This window comes from Aquarana catesbeiana, linkage group LG02 (assembly GCF_042186555.1).
Source record: "Aquarana catesbeiana isolate 2022-GZ linkage group LG02, ASM4218655v1, whole genome shotgun sequence".
Classification (NCBI taxonomy): domain Eukaryota; kingdom Metazoa; phylum Chordata; class Amphibia; order Anura; family Ranidae; genus Aquarana; species Aquarana catesbeiana.
The window spans coordinates 352,184,730-352,197,389 of NC_133325.1; the positions used below are offsets into that span (position 1 = coordinate 352,184,730).

At 41.8% G+C, this 12,660-nt stretch overlaps 1 protein-coding gene across 1 annotated transcript in view; it reads right to left on the bottom strand.

Moving 5' to 3' along the window:
- Nucleotides 1-1,334: 1,334 nt before the first annotated feature.
- Nucleotides 1,335-12,660, bottom strand: part of LOC141127989 (uncharacterized) — a 65,579-nt gene continuing 54,253 nt past the window's right edge. The window contains exons 11-12 of the mRNA XM_073614985.1: nt 4,987-5,041; nt 1,335-2,617 (exon numbers count right to left, since the gene is read on the bottom strand). Coding sequence (XP_073471086.1) covers nt 5,021-5,041 — 21 coding nt within the window. The 3' untranslated portion in view covers nt 1,335-2,617; nt 4,987-5,020. The remainder of the gene's footprint in view (nt 2,618-4,986; nt 5,042-12,660) is intronic.

Here is a 12,660-nt window from a genome sequence, read left to right on the forward strand (position 1 = left end):
GGTAAACTTATTTGGTTCAGATGGTGTCAAGCGTGTGTGGCGGCAACCAGGTGAGGAGTACAAAGACAAGTGCGTCTTGCCTACGGTCAAGCATGGTGGTGGGAGTGTCATGGTCTGGGGCTGCATAATGCTGCCGACACTGGAGAGCTACAGTTCATTGAGGGAATCATGAATGCCAACATGTACTGTGACATAATGAAGCAGAGCATGATCCCCTCCCTTCGGAGACTGGGCCACAGGGCAGTATTCCAACATGATAATGACCCCAAACACACCTCCTTGATGACCACTGCCTTGCTAAAGAAGCAGAGGGTGAAGGTTATGGCCAAGCATGTCTCCGACCTAAACCCTATTGAGCATCTGTGGGGCATCCTCAAACAGAAGGTGGAGGAATGCAAGGTCTCTAACATCCACCAGCTACGCGATGTCATCATGGAGTAGTGGAAGAGGACTCCAGTTGGAACCTGTGAAGCTCTGGTCAACTCCATGCCCAAGAGGGTTAAGGCAGTGCTGGGAAATAATGGTGGCCACACAAAGCATTGACACTTTAGGCCCAATTGGGACATTTTCACTTAGGGGTGTACTCACTTTTGTTGCCAGCGGTTTAGACATTAATGGCTGTGTGTTGAGTTATTTTGAGGGGACAGCAAATTTACACTGTTATACAAGCTATATACTCACTACTTTACATTGTAGCAAAGTGTCATTTCTTCAGTGTTGTCACATGAAAAAATATAATGAAATATTTACAAAAATGTGAGGGGTCTACTCACTTTTGTGAGATACTGTATGTTTGCTGTGGAATATTTTCAAACAAACTTGAAGGAGGTCATATAAAACCCAACTGACTGCTAAATACTATTTACTGAATTGCCTCACTCTACCTGTATAAAACTACAGAATTATGTTAAAGGGTCAGAGTTCCCAGAATTGATAATACAGATGCTAGTTAAAATGAAGAGACAGCTGGCTGTCCAATATGCATTAAATTCCCCATTATGTAATATAGTGCAATAAGCAAAAATAGTGCAATAAGTCAAAGTGAGGTAGGAACATCCTCTGTATTACTCAGCCAGGTGACATTTAGTAAACACTGAAATTATTTAGTTTGTGAGATTGACTAAGCTGAATGTGAAAACACTTTGTCCTTTGCTGGAATCACCATTTATAGGTTGTACGCCAGGGCTAGTGAAAAAGGACCAGCAGAAATAAAAAAAAAATAGCCAAACAAAGAAGGCAAAGAAACCATGTCAATTTAATTTTGTATGTCATGCAAAATAAAATTCTGCGTCAAATTAAAACTTTACAATAACACAGGAAGCTTAACAACATGAAAAGGATATACTAACAGTGTTGTATACTTTTATTTAAAAAAAAAAAAAAAAAAAAAAAAAACATTTATTTGTTTTCATTGAAAATCTACTTCAAATGCCCTTGACACAATGGGCCAATACACCTAAAAAACATATATTTGATACATTTCATCACACAGGTTCTACAAATCCAAAACCCTGGCGAGAAAACAAGATATAGACAGAAAAACAAATATGTGTGCTTACTTAAAATTGTCAATTTTAAAATTGGGGACAGGCTACTGAACACATAAAACTTAGAAAATGTTACTTCTTTAGGTAAGGCAGACTGTAGCAGATGCGCGCATCCATGAGTCCTTTACACTCACTATCAATTTTTTCTTCCTAGAAGGTATTATTACCAACTTAAGTTCCCCCCTGCAAAGTCAAACATGCAATGGGGTAACACAGATCTTGTCAGAAGCTAAAACATTACACAGTGGGATCATTCTGAGGAAGAGGCAACAGTCTGTACGGTAAAAGATCAAGCCCCAAAACCTGCAGAACAGTTTTAAAGGAGTGAACTCTGGTAACACTGGCTAGAGTACATCCTTATGCATGACATATCCAGTCTGAAAGAATTGAAACTTATATCCAATTATATTTATAGGAAGATTCTTCCCCCTCTTTCTGGGTTTTGTTTTAACAGCATATCATACATTTTACATTTACATTTGTTAGTAAGAACTCTACCATTTGCTGAAGGATTGCCATAAACGTTAAAGCTCTTAAAATATACCAAAAAGGAAGTTACATGACCAACACATCCTAAAGTCTGGTTCGAAGAATTTCAAATATAAAAAATAAATAGATAGATAGTCCCATTAACTTTTAGCTGCATTATCTGAACCTCAAGCAAATTGTGCCAACATTGCTTATATAAAGGTTTGTTAAATCCTAAAAAACCTGCACTGTAAATGAAGGAAGATACTGTATTCAGCAGTAAAGCTCAGTGCCTATTTACACACATACACACAGTAGATGCTCTTCCTGAAGCATTTAGTTAGCAGCAAAACATTAATGCAAGGACAATTTGCTTGAGGTGGGCCAAATACATCTAGAATTTACAGGGCTTAGTAGTCTTAAAAGCATGTTAAAATAAATTTCCCAAACATGTAAAAACAGCTATCATATTTCAGGTTTGTTAGCTTTTTTTCCACAAAGCTTCAATAAAACCTAAAAACATTAGACAAACATGAAAAATGGCTGAGTACAATTTCTTGTCAATATCCAGCGTTGCCAGCTTGAAAATGTAACTTGGTTTCCTGTACATAATGAAATAAAAAGAATAGCAGTTATCATAAAAAAAAAAGATATATCCAAACAGCAAACTATCATGATGCTTAAAGCGGTAGTACCTGTAGGTACAATGAATATCTCCTAAACTTGCAGTGTGTAGGAGATCTTCACACTGGATGCAGTCTGTGACATCACCAGTTTACTACCGCTTTAAGAGCCTTCCATTTTATTCTTGTAAAAAAAAAAAAAAAAAAAAGAGAAAAAACTTAGAACAGGTTTAAAGTAAACCTTTGCTTAGTACAGTTTACTTAACTAATATTCGGGCAGTATAAGCTGCACCCTAATACATCTACTATTAACCTACTTGCCACCATGGGGCCTTGAAACATTATGTAGGTTTTAACTATATGAAAGTCACAACTTTGGCAGTTTTATGATTAGTTGGGTATATGCTGAAATTCTACTTTATAAGCAAGAACATTTGACCAATGGCCTAGGGTTTCTATCCTGTGACTGACCAGTACAAGACAGAGTGTGGGGCAGCATTTTATTCAGAAATAGCAATAATTTCAATCCTATTACCTTCTTATTTATCTGTTACAAGATTTGTAACAGTTGTGGGCGGAGCTTAAGGCTGCCTAACAGGGACACTGTGGAATTGCACTGATGCCTAAACCATAGGCAGAAGCCAAAGTCATGCAAAATCAACATTAAGGAGACATTCCAAACTTAAAAGCAAGCAAAGCACATGCACAGTAAACACTATAATACGTGGCCACACATCTAACACTAATAACACTAATGCACTTTGGACTCAACTTCTGTTAGAGAACACCTCTCTCTCCAGGTGTGTAGCCTTTCTGAGCCGGTACCATGGAGTTTGCACCGTATCCACCAACTCAGCAGTCCCGTCACCTTGCTCCTGGTGAAAATGTTTCGTATATTATTAATGGATACAGGAAACACTCTTCTCCATAACTCCTTGTTCTCCTTATGAGGCCTCATTATGTCATCCGTGACTCACAGGCTAGTTATCCAAGTACTCTGTGCCTTGAGGTCAGTCCCAGTATGTGGGGATCCGGTTGCTAGTAAAGAGCCAAGCAAAACACCTCTTCACTGCCAGAGCATCCATCACCTCTCTGTCATGTCACCCGTTTTCTGGCTGGTTAGCAAGTGACACAAGTACGGCAGTCCTTAGCAATAGCAAAATACCTTACTCTGGACAGCATTCTGCTTGTTAGACTCCTGTACCGTATCTTTTCTAACCTCTTCAGTCCCGTTGTAAACCCTGTTCTTTTGATACACCATGCAAAATATTTTTTTACTGAAGTAGTTGCAGGTAAAAAGAAAACAGTTCTCAAAGACATCTTCTACACGCTTTCCTATACAAAGCTATGTAGTGCCCCTGAATAGTGCCCCATGAGGTAGTCATACCTTAGGCAGGTGGCTAAACCATAAATAGTCCTTCTCAAGGCAGGAGTCCATAATAGGCAGTAAATCCATAAGAAGTAGCAATAGTTCATAACAAAGCCCAGTCAGGTTAGCACAAAGTCCATAGATTCCAGACCCCACTGGGAACCTCGACTGGGCTCATCCCCCCAGGGATGGTACAATCAGGTAGAGTAACAACTAGATTTTGGCAGACTTTCCCCTAATCTCTAGGGCACTTAATGAGCCTTGTTTATATGGTTTAATGTGCAGGGGAAAAGAATTTTCCTGAATAGAGTGAGAAAACCTGTCCAGCAGCGGTAAGCCATCCTTCTTAGAACCCACTAGCACAACATGTCAACCTAAAGTCACAGTGCAACAATTCAAAGTTGAAACAATTTGTAACATAGTTGACCCGTTTAACCTCAGAGCATGAAGTCTGTAAAAGAAAACCGTTAACACTTTAAAACCCTCTTGGAAGCACCTGCTTACATAGTATAACAGTAAAGGAAAATCGGGCGAACATTTTCGTCCAAAGAATTTTCATACGATTTTCGTATAGCGTGTACACAACTTTCGACAGCCGATTCTGAATTTTCGTACAAACCCCAAAATTTTTCTTGTACGTGAACAGAATGAACGATTTCGTTTAATGTCTACCGTTTTCGTACAAGAAAAATCAGAAAATAAAGACTGCGCATGATCAGAAACAAACAAAAAAAGCCTTTTTAGTATGAGAATATTTTGAACGAATTTTCTTTTATCAGTTCCAATTTGCTGTAAAACATCAAGAAGAAGAAAAAAAAAAAAAATCTCACCCAAAAGTTTGCCCGATTTTCTTATAGTGTGTACCCCACCTAACATGGAACCACCTAATTTTTTAAATTTAAACTTGTTCCACATTTTGCATGTAAAATACCATTTTTCAATCAATTCACTACTGCATAGTAAAATGAACTTTACTTACTGGATTAAACTGGAATGTGAAACCATGCATTTGACTAAGACCAAGCAGAGAATTTCTGGAAAAATAAATAAATAAATTAAATGTTTATACAGATCTGAACCAAAACAAAGTTGTAATATACTGCAGTTTATCAGTATTTAGATGTTGTGGCTACATATTTTTTTTTAGGCGTTATTTCCTTTATTTACACATGGTGATCCTGCCAGTAATACACTTCCCCTCCATAAGTGACAATGCTTAAGCTGGCGATAAACTTAGGGAAAAAAAACTGATAGATTCCTTCATCCACACAAACAAGGTGAATGCTGGAACACACACCCCCCCCCCCCCCCCCCGGACATTATTTTCTGACAGTGGCACCCGCTGCTGTCTGAATACACTGATCAGCAGTTCCCCGTCTTGCCCAGATGCCAAGATGCACTGTATGTTGGGCTCACTTCCCCAGCCTAACAGGAACAAATGCTGTGCCGCGTTTAAAATTGTCAGAAAGAATGCAAAGAGGCAATTAAGACTACTTTAACCACTTAAGCCTGGACCATTTAGCTGGTCAAAGACCAGAGCACTTTTTGCGATTCGAGGCTTTAACTGACAATTGCACGGTCGTGCGATGTGGCTCCCAAACAAAATTGACATCCTTTTTTCACCACAAATAGAGCTTTCTTTGGTGGTATTTGATCACCTCTGCGGTTTTTATTTTTTGCGCTATAAACAAAAAAAATAACAATTTTGAAAAAAAAAAAAAAAAAAAAAGCAATATTTTTTACTTTTTACTATAATAAATATGCCCCAAAAATATATAAAATAACATTTTTTTTCCTCAGTTTAGGCCGATACATATTCTTCTACATATTTTTGGTAAAAAAAAAAAAATTAAAAACAAATCACAATAACCGTTTATTGATTGGTTTGCGCAAAAGTTATAGCATCTACAAAATAGGGGATAGATTTATGGCATTTTTATTAATATTTTTTTTTTACTAGTAATGGCAGCGATCAGCGATTTTTAGTGTTACTGCGACATTATGGCGGACACATCGGACACTTTTGGCGCTATTTTGGGACCATTGGCATTTATACAGCGATTAAAAATGCACTGATTACTGTTTAAATGTGACTGGCAGTGAAGGGGTTAACCAGGAGGGGGTGCTGCAGAGCTTAAGTGTGTCCTAGGGATGTGTTCTAACTGTGAGGGGGATGGGCTATGTGTGACACGACACTGATCACTGCTCCCGATTACAGGGAGCTGTGATCAGTGTCCTGTTACTAGGCAGAACGGGAAAATGCTTGTTTACATCAGCATTTCCCCATTCTTCCTCTCCGTGAGACGATCGCGGGTATCCCCGTGGACATCGAGTCCACGAGACCCTCCGTCGGACTCACGAAGCTCGCGCCCGCTATCCGGAGCTCACGAGATCACATACAATAATGCGATTTCGCGCAGCGGAGCCAACCTGCCGCAGTAAAACTGCGGCGGCTAGTCCACTTCAGCCCTGGAAGATTTGGCTGCTCAATTGACCAGGCCATTTTTTTTTTTGCGATACAGCACTGCGTCGCTTTAACTGACAATTGCACAGTCATGCGACGCTGTACCCAAACAAAATTGACGCCCTTTTTTCCCACAAAGTTTCTTTTGGTCTTTTACCTCAGTTTAGCCGATATGTATTATTCTACATATATTTGGAAAAAAAAAAAAAAAAAAATCACAATAAGCGTGTATTGATTGGTTTGCGCAAAAGTTATAGCATATAATAAATATATATATATATATATATATATATATATATATATATATATATATACACACACACACACACATTATATATATATATATATATATATATATATATATATATATATATATATATATATATATATATATATATATATATATATATATATATATATATATATATATATATATATTTATTTTTTTTTTTACTAGTAATAGCGGCAATCAGCAATTTTTATCGGGACCGCGATATTGCGGCAGACAAATCAGACGCTTTTGACACATTTTTGGGACCAGTGACATTTATACATGATCAGCGCCATAAAAATGCACTGATTACTGTATAAATGACACTGGCAGGGAATGGGTTAACACTAGGGGGCGTTTAAGGGATTATCTGTGTTCCCTAGGGCTGTTCTAACTGTAGGGGGGAATGGGAGTGACTAGGGAAAAAGAGAGATCGGTGTTCATACTTCGTATGACCACACGATCTGTCTCCTCTCCCCTGAGAGAACCAGGATCTGTGTGTTTACACACACATCCCCGTTCTCGTTAACGAGCAATTGCGGGTGCATGGCGGTCATCGCATCCAGCCGGGCACTCGCATTGGCTCCGGAAACATGCTTTGGGCGCACCGCCGGAGGTGTCTTAAAGAGCCGACGTACAGGTACGACGGCTCACGCAGGGGAGCCAACCTGCTGCGGTATAACTGCGGCAGCTGGTCCGGAAGCGGTTAAAGGAGAAGTCCAGCCTGGCCTCATTTGGCTGGGCTTCGCGTAAGGGTCACAGGACTGTAATTAGTTTTGCACTGCTGGGACCCATTTTCAGAGAGTGGGCTGAAGTCCACTCTCTGCTGGCATCACCAAGTTCAGTCCAGGCAGCTGCTGAAACAGATGCTCCCTGCCCCTCCACAGCTCAGCGCTCCAGTGAGCATGGAGGAGCAGAGCAGGAGAGCTGCTGATTGACAGTCAGCAGCTCTCCACTCGGGGAGCCGAGAGAACCGAGCCATCGGCGGTGTTAGATGGCTCGGTTCTCAGTGAAGAAACGCCAGGGGAGTGCTCCTTTAATGCAGACAAGATAAAGTATACATTCCACTTTCTGCTATAAGCTCATGCTAGCCAAGTGACCATGAACAGGGTATATAGTAATACAAATTATAAAAAATAATAAAAAACCAAATAGGAAAAACCCCACAGAAATAAAATATCATTCACACACAGAGCGGGTTTATGCACTCAGTAGTCACAGGCGTGCCATGGGCAGCAGCCTACAGGCTGCCAAAGGCTGTGGCTGTACGCATGTAGCCTCACATCCTGGACGCAAACTGGGCCACTCATACATTCCTATAAGCATGTAACTGCTCATGCTCAGATGTGCTGTTATATCCATGCAGCCGCGGTGTCTGTCAGCCTGTCATTGATTTGTACAGGCTGCTGCCCATTGCTGTAAGCAAACACCTGTGACTATAATAGATATGGCAAATGGATACAGCAGCAATATCTGGTTGCAGTGCAGAACCTGCATGGGGCAGAGAAGGCCTTTACGAGGCCTCAAAGATGCCTATCAACAGAAACCTTAAAAGAGGGAACATCTTCCTAGGACCTGTAAGGTGTTTAAGAATTTAAAAGACAAGATCCACCACCGGAACAGTCCATTTATTTTTAAAATACTTTTCCATAGGTTAACTCTTAGCAAAAAGCTTAGGAGAAGTGAATACCCTTTCAAGAGGAAGTATGCATAGCATACTAGCTCATTATGAATAATTTACCTCAGATCGAAGCCCCCAAAGCGACCCTCGTTCGCCTCCTGCGCCGTCACCTTCTATCCCGGAGTGACTTCCGGGTATCGCGGCTCTGGCGCTGTGACTGGCCAGAGCCGCGATAACGTCACTTTGGCGCATGCGCGCGGGTGCCATCAGTGACGGCACGTTAGCCTTCACTAACGGCATGCTCAGTGCGCCTGCGCCATTGTCTACGGCGTGCATGCGCCATAGGTAGCGGTGCCCGGTTTTTGTAAAATATCTCCTTAACCGTGTAAGTTAAGGAGATATTTCTTGCACCTACAGGTAAGCCTTAATCTAGGCTTACCTGTAGGTTAAAGTGGTCCCAGAGGGTTTACAACCACTTTCAGGATTAGTCCAGTTCTCAAAGTGCACACTTAATCTGTGCGTGTATTGGGGAATACCTTCTGGACTTATCTAGAGTCACCCAGCCGGGAGAAGACAAGGGCCCGGCAGGAGGATTCCCGCATGAACACTGTCTGTGTTGATGGGGGAATCAAGCAAATTTCTTTCCTGTAATCCGCAGTTGTAGGAAAGAAATTTGTGTGGCTGGCCTTATATACATTTATGGTTAAAAGAGAAGGGATTTTTTTAAAAATCATACCTAGGTAAATGCTGCATCTGCCCCCTGCCGGCACTAGAGCTGAGAACTGAGCGATCAAACACCGCTGATCGCTCAGTTCTCAGTACTCCCTGAGTAGGGAGTTGGTGACTGTCAGTCATCAGCTCTCTGCTCTGTCCCCCCACGCTCACTGGAGCGCTGGGCTGTGGAGGGGGTGGATCCCAATCATATGGTCGCAATCTTTCCTGAGCCTGGACGGGCTCTGTGACGTCAGCCAACAGCGACTGTCTGCTTAAACCAGTTTACAGGAGTACAGAACGATCTGTAGGAAACTACAAATTTTCTGTAAGAGCTATCCAGGAAATGACATGTGTTTTGACGTCTCATGACGTGAAAGGCATTTCCATACCCACATTCTAAGGGCAATATAGACTGGTTACACATAGCTGGGAGGAGAACTGAAAGAATTTTTGAGGGTGAGAAAATCTTGAAAGGGGGAGACGAGAGGAGAAAAAGGAGAGCGCAGAGATGTAGGAGGAAGAGTAAAAGATCTCCTTTGAGTCACCTAACTGATACTTCTCAAAAAAAAAAGTTTCTTAGACCACTGGTAAAGTATTAATTTTCTATTCTATCTATTGATATTTGAATTATTTAGCATATACATTACTAAAACCATTTAAACTTTGTAAAATATTTAGAATTGTTTTGTTTCTAACTGCAGTGCAAAATAATTCTTTTTCCAAATATAGAGAAATACACAAATACACATGGTTGTATATCTCAACAAAAACTGACTTTAATAGTCTTATTAATGGCTTTACGATATATAAACATAAAATTTATTAGAGAATTAATTTTACTTTAAATAAGTCTTGATTAAATTATCAAGCTTTGTGTATAACAGTATAACCTTTTGTCCGTGCATTTTTAACTGCTTTCTGCCCGCCCACCGTCAAATGATGGCGGGGCGGTGCAGCTCTCATATGACGATGTCCCAGAACGGCCACTCTCTCGCGCGCCCACGCTGTGTTGCTAGGACACGGCGCGACCCCGAACTCTGTAAAGAACCGCGTCCGTGGCTGTTTAACCATGTGATCGGCTGTGTCCAATCACAGCCAGTCACATGTAAACAAGGAGATGCCGGTAATCGGCTCTCCTCGCCTCACACTGAAAGAGTGTGAGGCGAGGAGACCCGATCAGCAGCATCTCCTCACAGTGGGACATCTAGGCATTTAATCAGGGCACTGATCATCAGTGCCCTGATTACAATAAATAAATAGTGTCCACCATTGCCAGCATACAGTGCCCACCAGTGGCAGCTATCAGTGCCCACCACTGCCCACAAGTGCCACCAATCAGTGCCTATTAGCGATGTCAGTCTGTGCTGGCAATCAATGCTGCCTATCAGTGCTGCCCATCACTGCTGTCGATCAATGCCCATCAGTGCCACCCATCAATGCCCATCTTTACCGCCTATCCGTGCCCACCAGTGCCACATATCAGTGCCCATAAGTGCGGCATATTAGTGCCTCCTCATCAGTGCCACCTCATCAGTGCCCATAAGTGCTACCTCATCAATGCCCACCAGTTCAGTCTATCAGTGCACATCAGTGAAGGCAAAAAATTACTTAGTTACAAAATTTACTGACAGAAAAAAAAGTAAAACACATTTTTTTTTTTCAAAATTTTTTTTTTTTTTGTAAAAAATTAAAAACCCAGCAGTGATTAAATACCACCAAAAGAAAGCTCTATTTGTGTGAAGAAAATGATTAAAAATTTGTTTGGGTACAGTGTAGCATGACCATGCAATTGTCATTCAAAGTGCGACAGCGCTGAAAGCCTAAAAATGGCCTGGGCAGGAAGGGGGTGTAAGTGCCTGGTAGGCAAGTGGTTAAAGTGTAAACTTGAAGGTCGATTTGTTTTGAGAAGAATCACAAGTGTCAAAGTCAACACCTAGTTGGTTTACGTAAGTCTGTAGAACCACGGAAAGCTGTTTACCAAGTGTTGAAATATGACATTTTAAGCTTGTGGTAAAATTTATTATCATCTGTATTTCCAATATATATTTGATATGTGAAAGTATATATTATCTTTTTGTATTATTATCAAATATATCTGATATTATATTACACTGAATTTTAGTAAATATATATATTTATATATATATCACATTGTTGCACTCACTTGTCTTCAAAATAGCATGGATAACAAACTTGAATTAATTGGTTGTATTTGTGGAAAAATGTGAAAACCTCCTAACACACAGATTTTGCATAATTCCATAAATGTAATATTGTTTTAATATTTCAGTATAAACATTCTGACAAGGTAATGCCCTTTAACCACTTGCCGACCGCCGCACGACTATATACGTCGGCAGAATGGCACGGGCAGGCAAAAGGACTTACATGTACGTCCTTGCCTGCCCGCGGGTGGGGGGTCCGATCGGACCCCCCCCCGGTGCCAGCGGCGGTCGGCAAATCTCCCCCGGCGATCGGAGGTGAGGGGGAGGCCATCCATTCGTGGCCCCCCCCTCGCGATCGCTCCCAGCCAATGGGATCATTTCCCTGCCTCTGTATTGTACACAGAGGCAGAGGAAATGATGTCATCTCTCCTCGGCTCGGTATTTTCCGTTCCGGGCCGAGGAGAGAAGACTGTACTGTGAGTTACACAAACACGCACACACAGTAGAACATGCCAGGCACACAAAACACCCCGATCCCCCCCCCGATCGCCCCCCGATCCCCCCCCAATCACCCCCCCCCCTGTCACAAACTGACACCAGCAGGTTTTTTTTTTTTTTCTGATTACTGTATTGGTGTCAGTTTGTGACATTTACAGTGTTAGGGCAGTTAGTATTACCCCCCTGTAGGTCTAGGATACCCCCCTAACCCCCCCTAATAAAGTTTTAACCCCTTGATCACCCCCTGTCACCAGTGTCGCTAAGCGATCATTTTTCTGATCGCTGTATTAGTGTCGCTGGTGACGCTAGTTAGTGAGGTAAATATTTAGGTTCGCCGTCAGCGTTTTATAGCGACAGGGACCTCCATATACTACCTAATAAATGTTTTAACCCCTTGATTGCCCCCTAGTTAACCCTTTCACCACTGATCACTGTATAACCGTTACGGGTGACGCTGGTTAGTTTGTTTATTTTTTATAGTGTCAGGGCACCCGCCGAATAAAGATTTAGCCCCCTGATCGCCCGGCGGTGATATGCGTCGCCCCAGGCAGCGTCAGATTAGCGCCAGTAACGCTAACACCCACGCACGCAGCATACGCCTCCCTTAGTGGTATAGTATCTGTACGGGTCAATATCTGATCTGATCAGATCTATACTAGCGTCCCCAGCAGTTTAGGGTTCCCAAAAACACAGTGTTAGCGGGATCAGCCCAGATACCTGCTAGCACCTGCGTTTTGCCCCTCCGCCCGGCTCGGCCCAGCCCACCCAAGTGCAGTATCGATCGATCACGGTCACTTACAAAACACTAAACGCATAACTGCAGCGTTCGCAGAGTCAGGCCTGATCCCTGCGATCGCTAACAGTTTTTTTGGTAGCGTTTTGGTGAAATGGCAAGCACCAGCCCCAGGCAGCGTCAGGTT